The sequence below is a fragment of the Thalassophryne amazonica genome, chromosome 4 (assembly GCF_902500255.1).
Source record: "Thalassophryne amazonica chromosome 4, fThaAma1.1, whole genome shotgun sequence".
NCBI lineage: Eukaryota > Metazoa > Chordata > Actinopteri > Batrachoidiformes > Batrachoididae > Thalassophryne > Thalassophryne amazonica.
In genome coordinates, this window is record NC_047106.1 from 71,061,757 (window position 1) to 71,087,905 (window position 26,149).

Here is a 26,149-nt window from a genome sequence, read left to right on the forward strand (position 1 = left end):
TTTTAACAAAGTGGGTTCATGTATCTTTTTGTCCTACAAATATGATTCCTGTCTTGGGGAATAGTTCAGTATCAAACTACAACTGAAGTGCACTCATTGAAACTACAAGGAGATTTGGTCTCGACCTTTATTTGCTATTTGTTGTCCATTCTTTTGTTGTTGTGTTTTTTTTTGGGGGGGGGGGGGGGTCAGCTTGTCTATTTATTACCTATACAACATCTCAATATATTCCTGGTATTTTCATTCATTTTGATCATCCAGGGAAAAGTAATCGAGCCACTGAAAGATTTCCATAAAGATGAGGTCAGAACACTTGGAAGAGAGTTGGGCCTGCCAGAGGAGATTGTCTCTCGCCATCCCTTCCCTGGTAACAACATAAACCTGCTCACAGTTTGATATGATAACAATATGTGATTTACATGGACATACATAGTGCTTATTGATACTTTTCCTACCTTTGTGTCTCCTTAACTCATTGTCCTTTTAGGTTGTGCATTTATTTTTGTTTTAAACAGATCGAGTTTACAACAGATGATCTTTAGATTTGTTGCTCCTCTCTTCTTCACATACAGGTCCTGGTTTGTCTATCAGAGTGATTTGTGCAGAAGAGCCTTATATCTGCAAGGATTTTGCTGAAACCAACAACATTCTCAAAATCATCACAGACTTCTCTGCAAGTGTTAAAAAAGTAAGAATGGTGTTGATGCAGTATGACTCCATTAGTGTGATATCCTGTGTCACTGGAGGGAATATGGAACATCTTTGTGCCACTGTAAGTGGTTTATATAGTCAAGTCCATAAGTAGTTGAACAGTGTTAAAATTTTTGTAAATTTGCCTCTGTGCACCAAGAAAATGGAGTTGAATGGAAACAGTCAACGTGTTGTAGTGTACACTTTTGTCTTTAATTCAACGTTTAACATTGCAGAAATGTAGCATTCTGACAGGACTGAGTGGAGGTGAGGCACAGACAGAGGCTGGACACAAATGCAGGCTCACAACAGGATGCATGATTAAAGGATGGTTTAATTCAGGCCTGGGTTCAGTAATAGGAAGGCAGTAAGCGGAGCAAAAGTACTGGCAGGGACAAGACAGAGGACGTGGTCAAAAACAAGCAGGGTCAGTACATGAGCGCACAGAGTTATCAGGGCTGAGGCAAAAAGCAGGATCTGGTACACAGAGCAGAGTCAAAAACACGGCTTGGCAAAAACAGGACGAGACAAAGTGCTGGTAAGTGAGTGAACTCAACAAACGAACAGGGAGGAAGTGAACTGAAGAAGTTTAAATAAGAACAGGTGGTAACAGGATAATGAGGTGCACCTGGTGGAGGAAGGGCCTGGAAGAGGGCGTGGCCAGGTGAAAACTAAGCGGCAAAAGAGATGCAAAAAGGCGGTGAAAAATGGGCAAGTAAACGACAGACAAATGGGGCGTGGCCAACAGTGATGAGAAAGTGCAGGTGCAGAAAGAGTGCTGTGATCAGAAAAAGACTGTGATAAAAATGAAGCTGGGTGTGAACACGTGAGACTGAGATGAGTGCAGACACAGAGCAGACGAGGACAGGATGAGACAGGTGAGCAGTGAAGAGAATGCCATGGTAGGAAATAGACCTACAGGTGGCTCAGGAGGGCGACCATGCGGCATAACACAGGGCCTGGGCACGTGACATACTACTGGGTCGTGATTAACTACTGGGTCAGGAGGCCAGACCTGGGAAGTAACATCATGCAAGGACACATCAGGGACTCGACTATGGGACAAGCTGACCCCCAGGGCGGCGCCAGAGGGACAATCGGACAGATTTGGGACGACTTCCCCAAAAACAGCGTTGTGAAGAAACCAACCTCCTCAGGAGGAGTTCCACAGAATGGAGAAGCCACTGGGCAAAAAGGAGAAGATCTAAGCTGAACAGCCTATAAAAAGAAAAACAAAGTGCTGCCACATCCCAGGTACTGACCAAATCAAACCAACGTAAGACTCCATAACACATGATATCCAGGTATAAGCATAACACCCTAAGAAAATAACTAAAGAGAGACCGAAAAGAACACTCATATGCAGAATAAATGTATTTGAACAAAAACCATAAAAAGCAAAGAACCCACATAAATGAGCTATAATGCAGACAGAAAACAAAAAACAAAAGCAGACCAACAAAAGAACCAACCAGAAAAACCTGTGCTTTCTCAAAGTGCCGAATGTATTGCGAAAAATGGTTAACCAAACTCTGTGGGTAATCGGGATTAACAGATGTAATCAGGGACCAGAGAGAGGACTTTAACAGACATTGGGTGGAATTAATTTCCAGAAACCCACAACCAAACCCTGGAGAGATCCCAAGGAACAAAATGATTTTATCAAGCATCAAAGTCAAGACCTTCAATAATTGTGTGTCATGGTCATTCATAGCCCACCCCATGTGTGGGCGTGGGGCTTTGAACAGACTATACAATGAGGCACATAAAGAAAGCACAAAATAAACCCGTAAAAAACAGAGTTTAAATGAAAAGTCACTAACCGTCCCTTGGTTTGTGTCCTCGGGTGTCGTCTTCTGGGTCGACGCTAAAGCTGGAGCAGGACGAGGAGGTTCAGGAGAGGAAAGGTCAGACAGTGTGCGTATGATCGACGCACCGTCAGGTGTCGAGACTGGGCGCGGCGTGCGCTGAGGTTAATTCCCCAAGTGCCACTGGTGACGCTAAAGCAACGTGCGCTGCCTGTCCGGTGGCTGGTGCCACAGATGCAGTGTGTTCAGAGACTGGACCGGTTGCGTGTGCAGGTGGTGCGGTGCGCGCGGAGGCTGGTTGAGCCACAGGTGCAGCTGGCGCGGTGTGTGCGGAGGCTGGTTGAGCCGCTGGCGCGGTGTGCGTGGAGGCTGGTTGAGCGGCAGGTGCCGCTGTCTTTCGTGGCACAGGTGCACGTGACCTTCGAAGGCCTGGTACAGGTGGTAGGCTTGGAACAGCCATTGTCAGTTCAGGGAGATGCAGAGAAGATGAGCATGGGGAAGTTCAAGACGTGAGTGCGGTTGGGGCTTCCTGGTGCCAACGCACTGATGACATCAAAACAGTGGAGACCGGCTCCGCTTTGGCCCGTGGCGGGCGTGTGGAATCCACATGAGTCTTACGCGGCGCAGGCTTAGGTGGTGCCCATGAAGGGGCCAGAACGGGTGCTGAGTGTGGCTGTGATCCCGGTTTCTCCGGCTGGGATGGTGCGTCCCATTTTTGCACTGATGCGCACCAGGCTGCGTCCGAAATAGTTATGTGCTGTGGTTCGGTTGAACAGGCGGTGGTGATGTCCAATTCAAACAAAAAATCAATTGGATCCTCAATGCACGGAGGAACCTGGCCCTGCTTAAAACGAGACTTTATGTTCCTAAGTTCTGGAAAAGACTGGACCACGTCTGACTCGGCTTGTAAAAGCTGGTTAAGGGCCGACAGAACGTGACGTTGGTTCAGTCGACTCAGATTGTCCTGGTATTCAAAAAATAAATCCTGTATCTTAAATAACACATTAACCGTGTCCTGGAGTGCTAACTCCTCTGTCTCTGAAGAATCATCTTCATCACAGTCGCTCCACTCAGCGTCGTCATCAGAGGGCAGGTGTTGAGAATACAGGTGGGCCTCAGGATGTTTTATCCAGTCGGGAAGTCTTTCGCCAGAAAAAATTGCGTCCAGGTCCTGCAGATCAGGGAAGACTTCATAAAGCCAAACATTAGCTTCCAAAAGTTCCCATGGCTGCTCTAGAAAATCAAATTTCTCCTTTGGAGAGTAGCAGTCGCGGAAACACACACAAAAAACCTGAATGTCATCAAAAATCCTTTTGATGGCGTCGGCGTCCTGGTTCCTGTCGACCGGGTTCGAGCCCGCTGCGTCCATGTCTGGCTCGTTTGTTCTGACAGGACTGAGCGGAGGCGAGGCACAGACAGAGGCTGGACACAAATGCAGGCTCACAACAGGATGTATGATTAAAGGATGGTTTAATTCAGGCCTGGGTTCAGTAACAGGAAGGCAGTCCGCGGAGCAGAAGTACCGGCAGGGACAAGACAGAGGACGTGGTCAAAAACAAGTAGGGTCAGTACATGAGCGAACAGAGTTATCAGGGCTGAGGCAAAAAGCAGCATCCGGTACACAGAGCAGAGTCAAAAACACGGCTTGGCAAAAACAGGACAAGACAAAGTGCTGGTAAGTGAATGAATCAACAAACGAACAGGAGAGTGCAAACCTCCGCCAAGGCCATGGGGTCACTGACGCCATAACATCTACACGCTGTGGAATCATTGAACCTAAAAAAGATGTTTCCTCAGTAGTAAAAAAAAAAAAAAAAATCATCTGCTGTGACTGGATAGCATATAATAATCATTAGATTATTAATATATAAACAAAAATAAATTTAAGAAATATTACAATTTGAAAACAAATGCACCCGAACGTGATGACAGCTGCAACTGCTTAATGCTAACTTTTAACATTGAAAATGCCATATACATGCTAACGCGTTAGCATCAGGATCCGGATCGTGATCCAGATCACCACTAAAATTTAATCACTTGTTCCTCTTGTCATTTCCAACCACTCCACAAAATTTCTATAAACAAAAATAAATTTAAGAAATATTACAATTTGAAAACAAATGCACCCGAACGTGATGACAGCTGCAACTGCTTAATGCTAACTTTTAACATTGAAAATGCAATAGACATGCTAACGCGTTAGCATTGGGATCTGGATCACCACTAAAATTTAATCACTTGTTCCTCTTGTCATTTCCAACCACTCCACAAAATTTAATCAAAGTCTGTTCAAAAACCTTTTGAGTTATCCTGCTGACAAACAGACAAACAAACAAATGCGACCAAAAACATAACCTCCTTGGCGGAGGTAATAAGAACAGGTGGTAACAGGATAATGAGGTGCACGTGGTGGAGGAAGGGCCTGGAAGGGGGTGTGGCCAGGTGAAAACTAAGCGGCAAAAGAGATGCAGAAAGGCGGTGACAAATGGGCAAGTAAACGACAGACGAATGGGGCGTGGCCAACAGTGATGAGAAGGTGCAGAAAGAGTGCCGTGATAAAAATGAAGCTGGGTGTGAACACGTGAGACTGAGATGAGTGCAGACAGGTGAGCAGTGAAGAGAATTAGAGACAAGACAACTAAAGATCATACAAAGAAAACGAACAGGAATCTAAACTTGAACAGGACTGAAAAGCTAACCAGAAGATGATAAACAGAATAATAGGAAATTAAACACTATGACAAAACTAAACTGGAACAGACAGACAAAAACTATAAGAAAACAGAAACTAAGTGATAACAAAACCTGTCATAACAGTACTATATAACAGAAATGAGAACAGCAAGAATAGGCAAACAATAACTAAATGATAAACCATGAAAACACAGACTGATGGAACAAAACAAGAAAGGAACTGAAACATGGCCAAAGTCTAAGAGTAACAAAGAAAGAAAGTAACAAAGCAAGAATAGAACATAGAATAAACACATGATGAAAGTAACAATAAAACAAGGCTGAGGCAGAAGGAGCAGAACCAAATAAAGAGGGAAAATAAGGACTGAAGCGTGGAACTGGGCCGGGCATGACACATTCACTATTTAGGAACTATACTTTTTTATGGACTTCCTTAATTTTGAGTGCATAAGTAATTGGACAAACGAAATTTAAGAATTATAGGTTAATACAAATAAAACACTTTTACAAGTTAGGGGATGGTACATGAACATTTCCAAGTCACAAATTATGTCAGTCATTAAGAAATACAAACTGTATCATACTGTGTGATAAATCTGTTTGGAGTAGGCAGTTCTCAAACTGGACGCAATGACACATTTCACACCAGAATTGTTGTTGATAAAGCTGTTGTGTAATTGACAACAAAAAAATGTATAAAACTGATTATCGTGGTCTGATTGATGGTTTGTAGGACAGCAAGTCTGCCAATCTGCAGCGCATGAATGAGGGTTACTAACTGGTGCCCCGTGGGCCACATAAAGTCCCAGGCCCCTTTGTGTGGGAACACTTTATCAGGATGTCTAGATTTAAACTTTGAAGAAAAAGTGGGAGCACATGCACCTTGATATCTGTCAGGGATGACTGGCGTGATTGTGACAAATATGTACATTAAGTTTGCTTATACCGAAATACACTGAACAAAGATAAAATGCAACACTTCTGTTTTTGCTCCCATTTTTCACGATCTGAACAAATTTGTTTTAATCTGTGTTACCGAGCACTTTTCCTTTGCTAAAATAATCCATCCCACCACACAGGTGTGGCATATCAAGATGTTTAGACAGCATGATTATTGCACAGCTGTACCTTAGTCTGGCCACAATAAAAGGCCACTCTGAAATGTTCAGTTTTATCACATAGCACAATGCCACAGATGTCACAAGTTTTGAGGGAACGTGTAATTGGCTTGTTGACTGTAGGAATGTCCACCAGAGCTGTTGCCCCATGAACTGAATGTTGATTTCTCTTCCATAAGCCATCTCCAAAGGCGTTTAAGAGAATTTGGCAGTACATCCAACCGGCCTCACAACCGCAGACCACATGTAACCACACCAGCCCAGGACCACCACATCCAGCTTGTTCACCTCCAAGATCGTCTGAGACCAACCACCCAGACAGCTGCTGCAACAATCTGTTTGCAGAACCAAAGAATTCTTCACAAACTGCCACACACCGTCTCAGGGAAGCTCATCTGTATGCTCGTCACCCTCATCAGGGACTTGACCTGACTGCAGTTTATCATCGTAATCGATTTGATTGGGCAAATGCTCACATTAGGTGCCGTCTGGCTGCTAATCAACTCCATGAAGGAGATGTGTTGCACTGTGTGAGGGAAATGGTCACACCAGATACTGCCTAGTTTGTGGACCCCCCCCCCCAAAAAAGGCAAAACTGCACATTTCAGATTGACCTTTTATTGTGGCCACCCTAAGCCCTGGTTCACATGGCAGGATAATTAGGCCGATATCGGACCCGATCTTCCCCTTCTGACAATCTTAAGAACGCCCCGACAATCGTGATGACGCTAAAGATAATCTTATCAGATATTCCTGCCATGTGTGGTGTGTTAAGAGCGCTCTGATCTGCTCGGAAGGGCGTCAGGAGCGCTCCGATTGCAAATCGGGGATATTCAACGTGTTGGATTTTTTTGGCCCGATATCGCAGCATGTGTTGTGTCTTCCGACCACGAACGAGCACACAGCCTGCTGAATGTGACGTGCAGCCAATCAGAAAGCGAGGTGACAGACGTACGGAGCGGAAAATAAAATCAAAACGGCTGTTCTGACTTACCAGAAAGTCCGGTGGTCGCGCTGTCTCCACTCCTTTAAAGAACACCTTTTCTTTTTCTTTTTGTATCATTTTTTTCCCTCTGTTGTAAATAGTCCACAAAGTACCTCCGTTTGTTTACTCTGAGGTCACGTTTAATCTCGAGAGATTTGGCGAGATTTTCCTGTCTGAACTGTAAATGTTCGTGTGTGAAATCTGTTCGTGTGTGGTGTTGTTGTCCTTACTGTTTGGCTGAACACCACACACTGTAACACCAAACCTGTTAGATCCATGATTTTTTATCTTCACGTATGTGGTCTCTCAGGTTTTGGAAACCTAAAGATAATTTTAAAATCCTGTCATGTGTTAAGGCACACCTGTGCACTAATCATGCTGTATAATCAGCATCTTGATATGCCACACCTGTGAGGTGGGATGGATTATCTCAGCAAAGGAGAGGCGCTCACACACATTTAGGCAGATTTGTGAGCAATATTTGAGGGAAATAGGCCTTTTTTGTATATAGAAAATGTTTTTGATCTTTGAGTTTAGCTCATGAAAAACGGGAGCAAAAACAAAAGTGTAGCATTTATATTTTTGTTCAGTGTATATTGTTTGCACCACGCCATATTTAGTGTTGCCAGTGAAGCTGAAATATCATTGCCAGTCTTCATTGCTCATCTTTTGGTATTCTTGAATTTGAAAAATACTTGTGTTCTGTGAAAAGCGTTTTTTTGTTGTTGTTGTTTTTGTTTTTTTAAACCCTTAAACCACAAATGCAGGATTACATAAGTAATGAGCGCACCACATAACTTTAGCTCTTGCGTTTTTGAACACCTCTCATTTTCTTGTACAATGCACCTTGCAATTTTGGGGGTGGGAGTATTTCATTGAGTACCACTGGGCCTGAAAAATTTCTGGGGGAAAAACTGGAAAGACAGTGTAGCACTGACATCTTAGATGATTCCTTGGGAGAATTAACCACACAGCAAGCTGTGTGGTTAATTCTTCATTTGTGTGATGACGTATGCATATTTTGAGTGAAATGGTAAATGGACTGCATTTATATAGTGCTTTTCCATTTGCTTCAGATGCTCAAAGCACTTTACACACTGATGCCTCACATTCTCCCCGATGTCAGGGTGCTGCCATACAAGGTACTCATTACACACTGGGAGCAACTAGGGGATTAAGGACCTTGCTCAAGGGCCCTTAGTGATTTTCCGGTCAGGCTGGGATTTGAACAGAGGATCCTCTGGTCTCAAGCCCAACGCTTAACCACTAGACTGTCACCTCCCCTAGTAGTAGTGATCAGTTTAACAACTGGCATCATCATTTTCTGACAAAGCTAATAGCAGTGTGCACATCCTGCCAAGTTGATGACAAATTTGGGACTGCATAAATAGGGAAACTTTGTTTATCCTCCCAGTATTTTTAGAAAACAAACAGCTTCAAGTGTCATCTTTATTCTGAAAGCTAAAATACACCAAGCCAAAGTACTGGGAGTGAGTGTGAAAAATATAACGAGAGCATTAAGTATGTCTGCATCTTGCGCGTTAGACATCTTTGCTTTTTCGACAAATGCAGTTGGAACGGACATGTCTGCATTCAATCACATGTTCAGTGACTAGCTGAATTCAGGTGCTGTTTGATTTAAGAGAGAAATTGTAAGTGGAATAGTCACACAGCAGTCTGCTTAGAGCAAGTTTGACAAACACACAAAAATGTGAAAATGTTTGTTCTCCTTCATGGGTTTCTGAGTAGTGAAACACTATTTTAAAAATAGCCTGTGTTTAGGTTTTTTGTGGTGCCTGGCGATGGGTTCTTTCTTCACCCCCTTCCTGGTTAGTAAATGACATATGCACAGAGCAGCTACACTGCTGTATGGACAGACGAAATCAATAACAGGAACTGGACAATAGCCTTAAGACCTTTTAATAATTTTTAAAAAGACCTTGATGTACTTGGACATTTTTTTTCTCTGTTTATTATTGTTGAGTATGTTGATGCTGCATATCATTCAGTTTGACGTGAGAATGTATTAAACTGGCAGTTGAGCAGATGGTGATTACATAATCTGAGAAAGTTTTCAGTTTTAAAGCCAGAGTTGTGATTCCTTCAGTGCTGCATTTCTACAAATTGAGCTCTGTTTGCTCTGTCTGCAGCCCCACACCTTGCTACAGAGAGTCAAGTCATGCATATCAGATGAGGAGGAGGAGAAGCTCATGCAGATCACCAGCCTTCATTCACTCAATGCCTTCCTACTGCCCATCAAAACTGTTGGTGTTCAGGTACTCCAGCTGGTCCATCAGTTTTAGCTTCAAATAATTATTAATGCTCCAGCAGGTGGCTCCTCCTAAACCATTTGGTGGTTTTCAATGTCTTTTGTGTTTGACCCCCTGAGTTCCACACCTCGATGGATTTGAAGCATTTTTTTTTTAATTTGCCTAAATTGCACTATTTCTCATAGCTATACACTATAAATACAGAAATAATCAGATTTACAAATTTATGACAGCCCTTGAAAGTGAACTGAGTTTACCCAGTCTAATCCAATGTAATCTTAAAAAGTGATATTGCATCAAAACGACTACTTTTGTAAGTTATAATAAATGCACCAAAAATAAATGGCTTGCCGTATACAGATTCTGTTAAATAAATACATAAAAATACTGCACTCCTTCGTACAACTGTAAAGCCTTGAGTAGCACAACCGAGGTCAACAGCCAGGTAAACAAAAATTCAGTAACTTATCAACTGTTTTTTTTTTTTTTAGGCTGGAGGAGTGAGAAAAGCTTGAAAAGAATGGAAAGATGTATTGTGAGAGGAATTAACATGTTTCTAACACCTTGTGGCCACTTGGAAGAATGCGTATATGTACATACGAGGTCTGTTAGAAAACCATCTGACCTTTTTATTTTTTGCAAAAACTATATGGATTTGAATCTTGTGCACTTGCATCAGCCAAGCTTGAACCTTCATGCGTATGCGTGAGTTTTTTCACACCTGTCGGTTGCGTCATTTGCCTGTGAGCACACCTTGTGGGAGGAGTGGTCCAGCCTCCTCGGCGTATTTTCATTGTCAGGAAATTGGCTGATCGACTGCCACTTTAATGCATCAAAATTTTTTCAGAAACTGTGAGAGACAGCCAGGTGGAAACCATTCGGAAAATTCAGATGGCTTTCGGTGAAGATCTTATGGGGATCACACAGATCAAGGAGTGTTACAACCGGTTTAAAGACGGCGCACAACGGCGGAGGGTTGTGCCACGCTCCGACGATCGACAGGCTGAAACGACCAGATCATTTCCAAATTGAAGGCTGTGTTGATCCGGGACGTCATCTGACTACTACAGAAATGGCAGAAGATGTGGACATAGCACTTTTTCGACAGGAGTTTTTGTAATGGAAAGAGGAGCGGAGGAATTCGCCACGGAGCCGCTAATGGCGCGGGACAAAAGCACCTCCGTGTTGGTCTCACAGGACATGTTCTAACATGCCCAGCTCTTGCACCATTCGGAAGATTCAGATGGCTTTCAGTGGCTTTTCAGTCGTGTGACTGTCCGAGAAATTGTGGACGAGCTGGACATGCCACAACATGTCCTGTGAGTCTTCATCACGGCAACAAAAAACTCCTGTAACAATGAAATGTGCCGTTCATTTCCAAAGTGAACGCTTTGTTGATCCGGGATGTCGTCTGACTACCTGAGAAATGGCAGAAGAGTTGGACATCAGCACTTTTTCGGCATGAAAAGATGTGCGGAGGAATTCCGCGTCGGGACGGATGCGCACAACAAAAAGCAACGCCTTGCATGTCCAGCTCGTCCACAATTTCTTGGATAGTCACACGACTGAAAAGCCACCGAAAGCCGTGTGAATCTTCCGAATGGTGCAAGAGCTGGGCATGTTAGGGCTTGTCCTGTGAGACCAACACGGAGGTGCTTTTGTCCCGTGCCATTAGCGGCTCTGTGGTGAATTCCTCTGCTCCTCTTTCCATGACAAAAACTCCTGTAACAGTGGAATGTGCCGAAAAAGTGCTATGTCACATCTTCTGCCATTTCTGTAGTAGTCAGACGACGTCCCGGATCAACACAGCGTTCACTTTGGAAATGATCTGGTCGTTTTAGCCTGTCGGATCACCGCTCGGAGCGCGGCGTGCCCGCCGCCATTGTGCGCCATCTTTAAACCGGTTGTAACACTCCTTAATCTGTGTGATCCCCATAAGATCTTCACCGAAAGCCATCTGAATTTTCCGTATGGTTTCCACCTGGCTGTCTCTCACAGTTTCTGAAAAAATTTTGATGCAGTAAAGCGGCAGTCGATCAGCCAATTTCCTGACAATGAAAATCCGCCGAGGAGGCTGGACCACTCCTCCCACAAAGCGTGCTCACAGGTGAATGACGCAACCGACAGGTGTGAAAAAACACGCATGCGCATGAAGGTTCAAGCTTGGCTGATGCAATCGCACATGATTCAAATCCATATAGTTTTTGCAAAAAATAAAAAGGTCGGATAGTTTTCTAACAGACCTCGTACGCCAAAGTCCAGACATGATTTATGTGAGGTATAGGACTTGACAGATGTCATTTTACTTTACAGATTTGCTAAAAATGTGACCGAAGTGCAAAAAAACAAAACGACAACAACAACAAAAAACCCTGCTTGGAGCTCAGGGCAAATTGATGCATTGCTTAGTTATTTATATAGCTCAAACGTATAAAGTGCTTCGCAAGCTAAAATATATATATATAAAAAAAAGAAAAAACACTAATCGTGTTTAATTTATTTGTACAGTGGCTGTCGTCCTGGTAGTTCTGGTATTTGTGTTACTCTTCAGGATTCAGTACTGGGTTATACTTGCAGTTGATCACTTACTACTTTGTCATTATTTGAATAACTTGTGTAATACATTTACATGTTGGAGCAAAACACTCGAACAAAGAGGAACTGCAGATGCCTGCAATGAAGACCTGGCAGCTGTGCAGCCAGTGATTTAGTAACAGCTGACAAGTTAATTTATTTTGTTGGTTCAGTTACTTTTACTCAGATAAAAGGGGAACCTCAAAGTGCCACACAGTTCACCAGTTTGGGAGGTTGATACTTTGAAATTAAAGCTGAAAGTTGTATTTGATGAGATTTAACTCTCATGATGTTGACTGATGTTGGTCTGGATTGTGTACACAGTGTGAATTTTCCTCAAGGTTCTCTTAAATTTTTATATATATATATTTTTAGTTTTTTCAAGGTTGTCAGACATGTTTAAAATATTTCCAGACACACTTTTAAAAGTTTGATTAGAGTTTCACATCACGTATAAAGATGACTGAGGCTGCCTTTCTCACCCAGTGGCTGCGGTCAGGCTGCTGTTTGCTGCTGGGTGTGTTCTCTTTCTTCTGTTTAAAGCCACAGTTTAAAAATAGCTCCAGACCTCAAACTGTGAGCCATACAGCAGCCTGTAGACGGACAACATTTTCCGTCTAGAAACATTTTGGGAGAATTTGCAATCTCTGGACAAAGGTCCCCCCCCCCTTTTTTTTAAAGCACAAATAAACCATTCGCAAAATGACACATTTAAACTGTAATATTTTCCAGAGAGGGCTGGTCTCTTGGTTTGTTTACGTTAATGTGTATATCTTTAAAAATAACTTAAGTTTTACTCTTTCTTCTTCTCCATCTTTTACCATCATACAGGGCGATTGCCGGTCTTACAGTTATGTGTGTGGAATCACCAGTAAAGAATCTCCGCACTGGGATTCTCTTATGTTCCTTGCCAGACTCATCCCTCGTATATGCCATAGCATCAACAGGTAATGCACAAAGTCTCTGCTCATGGGTTTTTCCATTTATACTCTGTGATCCTTCAATGATCTGTATTTATCTGTGTCCTTTTTCTAGAGCTGTGTATATATTTGGGTCGCATGTGAAGGAGCCGCCAACAGACATAACTCCTACCTTCCTGACCACAGGTGTTCTGAGCACACTCAGGCAGGCTGACTTTGTAGCTCACGCTATCCTTAGAGAGTCTGGTAAGTGTTTGTGCTGGAGTAAAGGTGACATTTAAATGAAGTGAATGAATGGACAGATGTATCAAAGTACTGCAGATTGTTTGGGAAGTTCTGTAATAATTTAGTAATTCCCTCAGATTAAAGCCAAGATACAGGTAAAGATAACTTCCATTGATTTTTCAGGGATCTCCCTTGCTCTCGCCATATCACATGACAAATCAATACACAATGTGACAAGTCGAGTTTGCCTGTGATTTGCCACAGTGGCGAACATTTACAAAAAAAAAAAAAAATTTAAAATTCTGGCAGTGCTACTGGTAGAAACTCTGTACTTTTTGTTATGAACGATAAAAGCCCTGTTCAGATATGAAAATATCTGCTTTTTGGCAGATTTCTGTTTTTTTCCATCAGGCTTCTTGTTGGGCAGCAACGGGCTCTTGAAGCGAAGCTGTTTTTTATTTCACATTCTCTTCATTTTTTTTTCCCCTACTAAACCCTAAAGAGCATATGTCTGTGAGTAATACTTACCTTTTTGTGTTAAACTGACCTGTTATGCTCTTCTGAAACAGTTGTTAGATGTATTTTCTAAAATTAAAAAGGGAGCGATGCTAACACATTAGCATGTCTGTGATATTTTTAGTGTTAAAGTTAACATTAAGCTGTCGCCTGTCAGCATGTTTGTTGATGTAAGAGAATCAAATGCATTACAAATTGTAATTTTTTTCATTTATATTTATTTATATATTGTAGTTTCACAGTGATCCTCACAGTGAACATTTCAAACTTACCTGGTGACTCCTGGATGTTTAATGTTGAACTATTTATTTTAATGTTTATTTTGAACATTACAAAAGAAATAAGTGTGGAGTGATTTGTGATCCAGAACATGTTTTGCTTTTCTTAACACTGAAATTCTTCTTGATAATTTGGTTTGTATGTATTTGATGTATGGTTTCCAACTGATTTTCTCATCTATTATTACCCCCCAGGAATTTCTTTTCATTAACTCTTTCAATTTACACCCCATCTATCTGTATTTGTATTTACTCATTCGTGCTGCAGTTCCCAAATGTTTTTTTTGTTTTGTTTTTTTTAAGTTTAATGACTGTTTCGGTCAAACCATATTTTCAATTTGTTCATTTCTTCAGTGATTTCCTCCAGAACTATCTGCCAAGCTATAAAACTGCTGCATCTTAGTAAGGGCAGAATACTACTGGAGGAATGATTTTGAATAAGGAAAGTTGTTTTTTTTTCTCTTACCAAAATGGATGATGCACTCACTGCAATTTATTGTCTGGAACAGTCCCAGATTGCATTTCAGAGCTTCTAGAATTAAATTTTTATTTTTTTTTTTTGGGGGGGGGGGGGGGGGGGTAAACTTTTTTGTGTTTCACCACTTTCATCCCTGCCTGTTGTGGTTTGTGCTGCACTCTGTCCTCCCTGTGCACAACCGTCTACATAAGAAGTTTAAATACAAACACCACTGACTTTCCCATGACAGGAAAAGAAAAGTTCACTGCAAATGTTGGGTGTATTTGACTTAAAGTGGTTACTTCACACTTGTTAAGTTGGTTTTGTGGTGTCTAGCAGATGAAATGGAAAAGAAATCTGGTATTAACACAGACACGCAAACTTAGACACAATGTGAAATAGACATGAAAACTAAAGTACCAAGAACAACACATGGTATCGATTTTAAAAAGAAACAAATTATGCTCAAGATGGTGCAGGAAGGTTCAGAAATGCTTATTGAGTCCTACCCTTTCACCCCTGCTCACCATCTACATTACATAATTGACTTCTTGATTATTAATTAATTTATTTGTTTATTTATATTTTTTACCTTTATTTAATCAGGTTAGTCCCATTGAGATGGGAGACATGGGACATCTCTTTTGCAAGGGACCTGGACAGTTATAAAGTTAACAATTCATCTAACCTGCATGTCTTTAAATGTGGGAGGAAACCCACACAAAGATGGGGAGAACATACAAACTCCACACAGAAAGGCCACAGGTGGGAATCGATCCCATGACCTTCTCGCTGTAAGGCAACAGTGCTAACCACTAACCCACTGTGCTGCCCAGTGCTATACAAATAAAATAAATTGAATTGAATACTTATGGACTAGCCTGTAGGTGGCACACTAATAAATCTGGTTTGTTGTGCTCAGAGTTGGTTGGCTTTCTGCCTTGGCAAAAATGCTGCAGTTTGTCTAAAAGCAGTCATGGTAAAACTTAGTTCTTATATTTCACAGATTTTGTTCTTTTTGACCCCCCCCCCCCCCCTTTCTTTTTTTTTTTTTTGCTCAGTGTTGCATTATGTGTGAAAATCTTTACTGCAGTATGTTTTCTTAAAACCTCTGATTTTTGTGTCGGAGTTCACATGATTTGGCTGATGTGAATGCAGTTATTCATGTAGAAACAGCATGTAAATGTTCAAGAAGCAGAACTGATGAGCATCATAAAAGATCTGAATGTCCTTGTGTCACTTTGGTTTTGTTGGCATACAGTGAAAATTAAATTGTGAACACTGTAAAAATGTCTTTCAGTGTGTGTTACTATGCATGTAATGTACTGTAAATGTCATTTAACAGCATGATATTTTAGCTCAGTTTATTTCTTCTTCCTCCCCAATTTCTTTTAGGCTATTCTGGAAAGATCAGCCAGATGCCAGTTATCCTGACCCCGCTGCACTTTGACCGCGACCCTCTGCAAAAGCAGCCATCCTGTCGGCGCTCTGTGGTCGTGCGCACGTTCATCACAAGCGACTTCATGACAGGAATCCCTGCCATGCCAGGCAACCATATCCCTGAGGAGGTATTCTGTTTATATCCTAACAAATCTGCCATAATGTCAAATTTTAGTAGACTTAGTACAGTAGTCTTCAGAATAATAGCAATGCTATGTGACTGAAAAGATTAATCCAGGTTTTGAATATATTTCTTATTGTTACATGGAAACAAGGTACCAGTAGATTCAGTAGATTCTCACAAATCCAACAAGACCAAGCATTCATGATGTGCACACTCTTAAGGCTATGAAATTGGGCTATTAGTAAAAAAACAAAAGTAGAAATGGGGGTGTTCACAATAATAGTAGCATCTGCTGTTGACGCTACAAACTCAAAACTATTATGTTCAGACTGCTTTTTTTTAGCAATTTTGTGAATCACTAAACTAGTATTTAGTTGTATAACCACAGTTTTTCATGATTTCTTCACATCTGCGAGGCATGGGGTCAACCAATTTGTGGCACCTTTCAGCTGTTAGTCCACTCCAAGATTCTTTAACAACCTTCCACAATTCATTCACATTTTTTGGTTTTGCTTCAGAAACTGCTTTTTTGATGTCACCCCACAAGTTCTCAATTGGATTTAGGTCCGGGAATTGGGCAGGCCACACCAAAACATAAATTTTATTGGTTTGGAACCAAGATTTTGCTGGTTTGCTAGTGTGTTTGGGGTCATTGTCTTGTTGAAACACCCATTTCAAGGGCATGTCCTCTTCAGCATAAGGCAACATGACCTCTTCAAGTATTTTGACATATCCAAACTGATCCATAATACCTGGTATGCGATATATAGGCCCAACACCATAGTATGAGAAACATGCCCATATCATGATGCTTGCACCACCATGCTTCACTGTTTTCACTGTGAACAGTGGCTTGAATAAGCGAAGTCCGCATCTCAGGCCGCGCAGTGCGTTATGGGTAGGCTAAATTGTTCGACTACCAACCCACAAGCTATGGTGGCAGAAAGCAGTGAGGAGTGCTGTGTTTTGGATCATTTCAACTGCTGGAAAGTTGACAATTTAAAGTGGTTTTTGTAAGGTCCGCGGATTGCCTGTTACAACCAGGACTACGTACGACAGTGGACAGAAGCAGAAAGAAGAGCTGGCTGTGCTTGCATGTGCTGCATTGTTACAGAAACTACCGTTAGTGCCGAAGAGAGAGCCGCTGACCAGTCCTTGTTGATAGTTGGAGACAAACAAATTTCTGACCCCCCTTGACCAGTGAAGGTGGGCCTCGCATATAACTTCTTTGGTGTCATGTTTGTTTTGATAAGTTGACAGACATACAATGATATGTGCATGCATGCAGCTTGTTTATAGAACATGTCAATTTTACAATATTACGCGCCACGTCATTCATGGCGCGACATTACAGTCAAAAGCCAATGCACGAAAACGGTATTGACAAAATAAATGTGTGCAAGAAACTTACAATTTTAATCCATCTTTTATGTCCGTCTGGATCTTTTTCTGTGGGGAAATTGTGTAGAATGAACGGAGGTTTACAACCATATTTCTTCTTTCCGTCTTTGTGTGGACTTGGCGGAGCTTTGCAGTCGTGTGTTTTCAGCCAACTTTCAAGCCTATAAATTCCATTCGAGCATTTGAAAACAGCACAATGCGCCTCTGTCATTATTGTATGCGTCGCTTAAGGCTTAAAGCCTTTGAAACAATCCCTGTAAGCCTTAACTTTTACAGTCCGCTAATGCTACTGTATATGAAATTCAGTGGGAGCAGTGTGAGTTTGGTAGCTGTGATTTTTGCCCCCGTTTGACCCACGCATGCGCAGATGCGTTGCGGACTTCGCTTATTCAGAGTTTGGGGGTCGTCTCACAAACTGTCTGTGGCCCTTGGACCCAAAAAGAACAATTTTACTCTCATCAGTCCACAAAATATTCCTCCATTTCTCTTTAGGCCAGTTGATGTGTTCTTTGGCAAATTGTAACCTCTTCTGCACGTCTTTTATTTAACAGAGGGACTTTGCGGGGGATTCTTGCAAATAAATTAGCTTCACACAGGCGTCTTCTAACTGTCACAGCACTTACAGGTAACTCCAGACTGTCTTTGATCATTCTGGAGCTGATCAATTAGTGAGCCTTTGCCATTCTGGTTATTCTTCTATCCATTTTGATGGTTGTTTTCCGTTTTCTTCCACGCGTCTGTTTTTTTTTGTTTTGTTTTGTTTTTTGTCCATTTTAAAGCATTGGAGATCATTGTAGATGAACAGCCTATAATTTTTTGCACCTGCGTATAAGTTTTCCCCTCTCCAATCAACTTTTTAATCAAACTATGCTGTTCTTCTGAACATTGTCTTGAACATCCCATTTTCCTCAGGCTTTCAAAGAGAAAAGTATGTTCAACAGGTGCTGGATTCATCCTTAAATAGGGGACACCTGATTCACACCTGTTTGTTCCACAAAATTGATGAACTCACTGACTGAATGCCACACTACTATTATTGTGAACACCCCCTTTTCTACTTTTTTTTTTACTAATAGCCCAATTTCATAGCCTTAAGAGTGTGCATATCATGAATGCTTGGTCTTGTTGGATTTGTGAGAATCTACTGAATCTACTGGTACCTTGTTTCCCATGTAACAATAAGAAATATACTCAAAACCTGGATTAATCTTTTTAGTCACATAGCACTACTATTATTCTGAACACGACTGTACGTCAGGAGACTTAGACTGGGTCACACCAAGAGTGTCCGCAACTAATTTCATTCGTGTGCCTGCCAGTATGTGAGGCTGAAACCTTATTAAAGGGAAACTGTGGTATCTTTCAGCTACACATTATTATTATTATTTGCAATTTTGGTTTCAACATTTCTCTTGAGACAAAAAATTTTAATCAGTCTGGTATTGAGCTAGTGAGAAATTTGACTTTGTGGACGATACTCTGATTACAGCACTTGAAAAGCTGAGTGAAGAATCCGAGTGTTTGTGATTGTCCTTGATCAAGGCTAAGATCCAGGTGATCAGAAGTGTCTGTATGTGGTTAAAGTGTTTAAATTATAGGCATTCATTTATCTCGGTACTAGTGACATTCATGTCTCTGGGTCCTCAACCTTTGAGATTGAGAGATGACTGGGAAGAGTTGATGGAGTCACAAGGTCGCTGGACAGAGGTATTTGGTGATGCCGATATTGTTACAGGAATATGAAGAGCCAAGCCTTGTCTTGTCTTGTTGCTTCCTTTCTTACTGCACTAATGAAAGTTTTCTATAAATTCCCAGAAATCTGGGTTTTTACTTACATGGTGAACGTTTCTGGATTATTTTTGATAGCATGTTAGAATCCGTTAATGTTCCACAGCCAAACAGTTGGTGGCGGTAATACACCGTGTTAGTTTGCAAACTGCCAATAAACTCGAAAGAAGAAGGGTTATTTTTGTTTTCCTGGCACTCATCGGATTTAGTCTGTGGTCTGTATTTGTAAAATTTCGAAACATCACACTGGATATTAAGTCTCATGTTTTCACGTCCTGGTCCGAGACTCAAGGATAATGTTAGCGGCATTGCTCATCTGCACAGCAGCAAATGAGAGATGCTGCTAGAGATTTTACCGTGAACTCCGTGTCGTGTTGAAATGACAAAGTAAACAGATAAATCATTCTGCTGCAGGAAGATGATTTAAAGTTCATCACGAATGAATTCAAATGGGGCTGGTGCAATCAAAAACTACAGAGGATCTTCAGACAGTACAAAATCCCAGTTTACTTTAAACCGGTTAACACCTTGAGACAAAAATTAGTTCACCCTAAGGACATGATCCCTAGTTACAAACAGAGCAATGTAGTGTATTCTATCAGATGTCAGGAAAACTGTAACGAACACTACATAGGTGAAACAAAGCAACCTTTACACAAAAGGCTATACCAGCACCGCAGAGAGGGCGCCAGTGGACCTCAGTCTGCATTTCACCTCCACCTCAAAGACACTAACCACGCGTTTCAGGACAAGGAAGTTAAAATATTAGCCAGAGAGAAGAAATGGTTTGAGAGAGGGGTCAAGGAGGCATTCTTTGTGAAATGTTTGAAACTCAGCCTTAACCGGGGAGGGGGTCTGAGACACGCTTTATCCCCTGTTTACAATGGGGTACTCAGGTCAAAGGAGTTTCAGTCTTTTGTTCATGGTAACGAGTCATTCACGTCATCAAGGGAGCCGTCAGAAAGGCATCCATCCCATCATTAGAGGGACAGCTGTCCTGCCATTAGGTGTGCTAACTACAGCACAATAGTTGCTAATTAGAGCTATTGTTTAGTCACTACCCTATAGCAGTCTGCCTCTCAGTAGGAGGGGTCTGGTTAGGTTTAAAACTCCAGCTTTTGTTGGCTTCTGTTTTATTCTTCTCTACAAGAGTCAGACAGAAGTCAGACTTCCAGAGCAAGAATTTTAGCTGAGGAAGCTTCTGCGATTTGAAGCGAAACGTTCTCGCATCAAGCAACCCAGTCCAGTCAAAGATTCAAGCTTCTCTACTATAAAAAATATCTTATTAAAGATCACATTTTACACTTTAGTCAGGCCTTTAAAATACTTTCATGGACTCTTGCTGTAATGTTGTCAGTGGTTGAGATAATTGCTGTAGGCATCTAAAAATGCTCATAATCAACTGAATAATTGTTAGTTGCAGCCCTAGTTTGTTTTATGAGTGAGACCATTTTACTGATTAACTGTGAATAAGCCAGTTTTGAGTTTCTCAGTGCGCATGTGTTTTCAAAACGGGTGAGTGTGTTACTTTTTGCACAGCAGAACAACGTTGTCAATTGCTTTAGGTGCTAATTTTGTATTTTGACTATACAGCCAGCAACACAGCACCCTTTTGGCGCATTTACCGGATTAAAACTGATCAAAACTACTACTACAGAAGACAAAAAATTTTTACTTGACAGTTTAAAGTGAGTTTTCTTTGTTTCAGAGGGCTTCATACCCATTCAAATTCACTAGAATATACAAAATTTGACTTGCTCTTTTAAAACATTTCTGGGGGAGCACCCCAGACCCCCCATAATCAATAATGTGTTTTTACTTCATAGTTTGAAGTGATTTTTGTTTCAGAGGGCTTCATACCCATTAAAATTCACTAGATTATACTAAATTTGACTTGCTCTTTAAAAAAAAAAAAAACAATTCTGGGGGAGCACCCCCAGGCCCCCCATAATCAATAATGTGTTTTTTACTTCATCATTTCAAGTGACTTTTCTTTCAGAGGGCTTCATACCCATTAAAAATCACTGCAATATACAAAATTTGACTTGCTCTTTTAAAAAATTTCAGGGGGGGGGCCAGACCCCCGTAATCAATACTATGTTTTTACTCCATTAAATTTTAGATGTGATCAGGATTCGGGATCAAGTTTCACTTCATATGGGCTTTGAAGGATTACGTCAAAACTGCTTCATGGATTCTCACCAAATTTTCACCACAGATAGATATTAGGGCATGGAAGAATCCATTAAATTTTGGAGGTGATCTGGATTTGTGGACGTCATAAATCTCTGATTGCTTGTTATATCATGTTTTTGACAGAATTCATTGTCTTTTAATGTTATTCAAGTTATTTCACACAAATCAAACTCTGTCTTTGGAATGAATTTACTTTAAACTGTCTCCATGCAAACATATGGCAGCCTGTTGAATCTGCATTTTATGGTTTATTCTTTTACATGAAGTATTATTGTGAATTAAAATATGAAAAATATTTAACATGCTTGTAGAAGTCAGATATTGAAGTGAAAAATGTATGTGCGTCATTTTGCACAACACTGAAGTTGTGAGTGTCCTAGAAATGCTGACGTCAGCATTTTCCGGATGGAAAAATCCATTTTATTGTGTGCCATTTATAGATGTGAATAAGAAAATAATTTAAAACCAAATCGGTGTTTCTGAGAACTAAAAGTTATATTGATGACTTATCAAATTTTATCTTAGGACACTATCAGTTGTTTAAAGCACAAATTGCTGAAGTCAAATGTTTAGATAAATGTAGAGAGAGAACAGTAACAGTCCAATGTGAATATGTGGTTTTATCAAATAGTAATAACACCGTATTCTAATCCATGTGACAGACTGTGCTATAGTTTTGTCATCTTGCCAATATGGGAAAATAGTCTTTTCATACAACTTGTATCATCACATGGCACCTTTCTCTGTACATGATTCAGTACACAGGTGCCTGAATGTGGAGCACCCCAGCAGCTGGAGAAGGCCAAGGTGACACCCATGTTTCACATGGCTTTGACAGATAGATGATTATTTTTGAGATGTGGGTATGTTCCGGTTGTCATCCAGGACCCAAGACTGTTCTGTAATGTTCTGAATGCTGCAAAGTGCGGCACCAGTGCATGATTCCAGATGTAGCTTGGTATTGATTTACAATGCAAATGCAATCATGAGCTAAACAGCAATCTAATGGAATTGTGAGGGGTCAAGATAATACCCTCCAGTTTGCCTCTTGTCACCACTGAATCAACAAAAACTTCATTAGAAGTGTTTGATAGCATGGAGAAAATAATTACAGATGTACATAATATGTATCTATGTATTATTAGTAAAGATTATCATATTATTATAGTTGTCTTCGTCTCTCTGTATATTTTGGTGGTGATACTTATTGGCTCATTCTTTTGTTCACAACAGGGCCGATCTGATCGTTGACAATCAAAACATTAATACTTGTCCGAAATATCACCAAAAAGCCTTGTGGCATGAAGGTTCTAGATCTAGACCCTTTGTGCAGTGCTTATAAGTTCTTTCTAAAATAGTGTTCTCTCCAACTCCATCTGCCTAGAGGTGATGATGCTTTTATGTGTATTAGACATGTGATACTTTGATAACCTGTTCAGAGTAAGTGGTAAAGAAAATGAAAAACAGACCTGATTAGTTGGGTAATTAAAACTTTGTTTTTTGTCATATGTATGCAGTGTATACCATTTATTGTTTACTTGAATTTTCAAGTGCCAAACTGTTAGTAGCTACTGCTGTCCTCGGCCAAGATCAGTATAGGAGCAGGCAAAGTATCTCCACATTCACTGTCCCTGTTGCCTTTTTCCCTCTGGATTCTGCCCGTAAGTGTCAGAAATTGAGACGGGACATACAGAAGTAGGCATATCCCAAGCAAGGTGTTTTTTTTTTTGTTTGTTTTTTTAACACATCAGAGTAGTTTAACATTGAAGTACTTACTGATGCCAGGTTCTGATCTGATAACTTGTTTTCCTAAATGTTACACTTGTACAGAGCACATTGCAAACACATTAAAGTCAAGCCAGTGTTTAGGGTTCATAGTGAACAGTTCTGCAGTGCATTAAGAAAAAGTACCTTCAACCCAAGTTGCTCATTAATAGTTTTAATTATGTTTTACAAAATAACTAAGTCAACAAACAATTTTGCATGTGGCTTTTATGAGTTCCACTTGGTACAGCAATAGCAGTAAAAATAAAAATGCTGAGTAATAGTGATTGTTGTTATACAAAATACTGCACAGCACCATCTGCTGGCCACTGTTACATTACCAGGATGAAAATAGGCAAGATGACAAGAATAATGTGCGTTCGTGTTTACTGGTGAGAAGTGTGTGTCTCATGTACCATCAGTCACAAACTGACTAGGTACATATTTGAAGCAAAATAGAGTGGAAATATGCCCATAAAATGTGTAATGAAGTACTGCTGATAATTGGCAGCCAACACTGACAGAGTGGTGGCTGTTAGCTACGACGGCACAGTTTTCATGAAGCAGGGGTGAATGAACACACACTGGTCTGCGTGTTGAATATATCACACTGTTCACTCAACAAATGACTTGATTGGACCCGATTGCTATTGCGCTGTTTGGATTTGGACATCGTTAGACAGAAGACCTCTTTTGAACTGTTGCCATCCATTTCTTTACTGTTTTGACACAGTAAATAAATTAATCAAAATAAAATAATTTTGCTTTTCTATTCCACCAGGTGGTGTTGAAGATGGTTAATGAGATCAAGAAAATCCCTGGAATCTCAAGAGTCATGTATGATCTGACATCCAAACCACCCGGCACCACAGAGTGGGAGTGAACTGCCACAATTTACCATCAGGGCACACAGATGCACAAACACACTCAGCAGATATCAGAGAAGGCTAGAGAACTCTCCTCCTTCTCTTCTTTCTGTCCTTCCTTTCCTACTTATTTCCCTCCCCCCCCCCTCACCTGTATCACCCTCGTTCTCTTCGACATTCCTGTGGAAGGCAGACTACTGTGACAGGTCCACCTTCAAAGGCGGTGCTCCTCTGCCCCTCCTCCCGGCCCCGCCCCTCCATAGTCTTAATATTGGCAGTGGGGATTGATTAATGTTGGTTATGGATAATGTTGAGTTTGTCTTTTTGATCCGTGTGCAACAATGTGTTTCCTCTCCAAGAGGTAACTAATAAGGTCATTGCTGCTTCCTTTTGTGAGGTGATTAATTACAGGCCAGAGGCCAGATGCTGTGAAAGTTTAGAAAGTGGACTTTGATGTTGTGCCTCAGGATGCATGATGGGATGTGCAAAAACAAACAAAAAAAACATGAAAGCAAGCAAACTGTGCCAAGGAAGAGGAAGAACAGCAAAAGGGGGTTATAAAGTTGCATTTGCCTTTTTTTTTTTTTTTTTTTTAGTTCATTTTACTTTAGTTTGTCGGACTTTTTCTTAACTTAAGACTGTTTTCTCACTTTGTTTTTCTTTCTGCCTTTATACTGTGCTAAGACCAAGCTTGTCTGAAGTAAAACTGAACAGAGAACAGATGTGACCAATCATCTATCGTAAGCTTTTTGTTTTTGCCAAAAGTAGAACATGCTGTGGTGATGTAACATTGTGAGCTCCTAATGATCTGTTGAAAGTGACATTTATTGATGAGGTGTTGACTATTTGCAACTGCAGTCGACCAGCAATAGAGAGTTCGAGCAGTGACCGTTTTGAAAGTCTGCTAGAGTGACTGGAAATGGATCTATGTTTCTGCAGCAGCGGTCTTAGGTGAGGAGTTAAAACAGACAGGACTTTATGCTAACTACTGCCACTGGTTTAAAATGAATACATTTTTATACAATTGAAAAAGAAATAACAAAAATTCCAGATTGTCTTATATTAGCAAAACAACTTTAACCTGGATTTATGTTGGTTGCCATTGGTGATTTGACAGCAATATGATTTAGGGATAAAATGTCAGCAGTCTTTGGGTGAAAGGTGGGGTGCACCCTGGACAGGACACCAGTCTATTGCAGGGCCACATATAGACAAAGACATTCACAACTACAGCCTATTTAAAGTTTCCAGTCCACCTAACCTGCATGTCTTTGGAGGTTGGAGGAAGCCATGAGAACAGCAAATTCCACACAAAATGGACCAGGCGGGACACAATCCCAGGACTTTCTTGCTGTGTGGCAACAGTGCTAAGCCACCGTGCTACCCCTTTATGTGCATTTTATGACAAATCTCAGATAATATGGCTTGCTTTGGGGTTAATTGTACAAACAGACCATCTAAGAAATCTTTGCTCCAGTATTTCCATTGTGTAAAATTTTGAAACTACTTAATTTGTGTGTTAGCACTACTTGGCGCTTTTTGATAGCTGGGTGACGTTGGCGTCACTTGCGTTGCCATGTTTAATGATGCTGTATGCTGATCATAGTTTTCATAGCCACACCTATGCCACCTGTTAAAGGAACCACCAACCAGTCTGCAAAAATATGCGTTTATCAAACACCCCAAATGAGTGTTAGCTATTCTTTTAATCTTAGCTGGCTTGGTAATTTTGAGGAAGGTGGTCGTGTTCAGACTTCATTTGTTATGCTCAATTCCTACCAGTTTTCTCCACACTCTACCTCTTTACCTATTTATGGGTTTGCTCGGAGATGCTACTGCAAAGATGACAATGGAGCCACACTCTTTGAGCTTCCAACCCGCTCTTCAGAAAACGCTTGGGTGACATCACAGAAGGTTGTAATCTATGCCTTTACCTCACGTAGCAACAACTACGGTGAACCACTCAGTTTGCTGTTGTAGAGCTGCAGACCACAGTGAATAGTGGAGCTAGCACATATGCACAAAGAATAGA

The 26,149-nt window shown here is 41.0% G+C and overlaps 1 protein-coding gene across 1 annotated transcript in view; it reads left to right on the forward strand.

The window, feature by feature from the left end:
• gmps (guanine monophosphate synthase) overlaps positions 1-25,112 on the forward strand; it is a 77,150-nt gene extending 52,038 nt beyond the window's left edge. The window contains exons 10-16 of the mRNA XM_034168096.1: positions 262-367; positions 573-688; positions 9,449-9,574; positions 12,974-13,089; positions 13,178-13,308; positions 15,934-16,106; positions 24,033-25,112. Of these exons, the coding sequence (XP_034023987.1) occupies positions 262-367; positions 573-688; positions 9,449-9,574; positions 12,974-13,089; positions 13,178-13,308; positions 15,934-16,106; positions 24,033-24,134 (870 nt within the window). The 3' untranslated portion in view covers positions 24,135-25,112. The remainder of the gene's footprint in view (positions 1-261; positions 368-572; positions 689-9,448; positions 9,575-12,973; positions 13,090-13,177; positions 13,309-15,933; positions 16,107-24,032) is intronic.
• Positions 25,113-26,149: the final 1,037 nt, after the last annotated feature.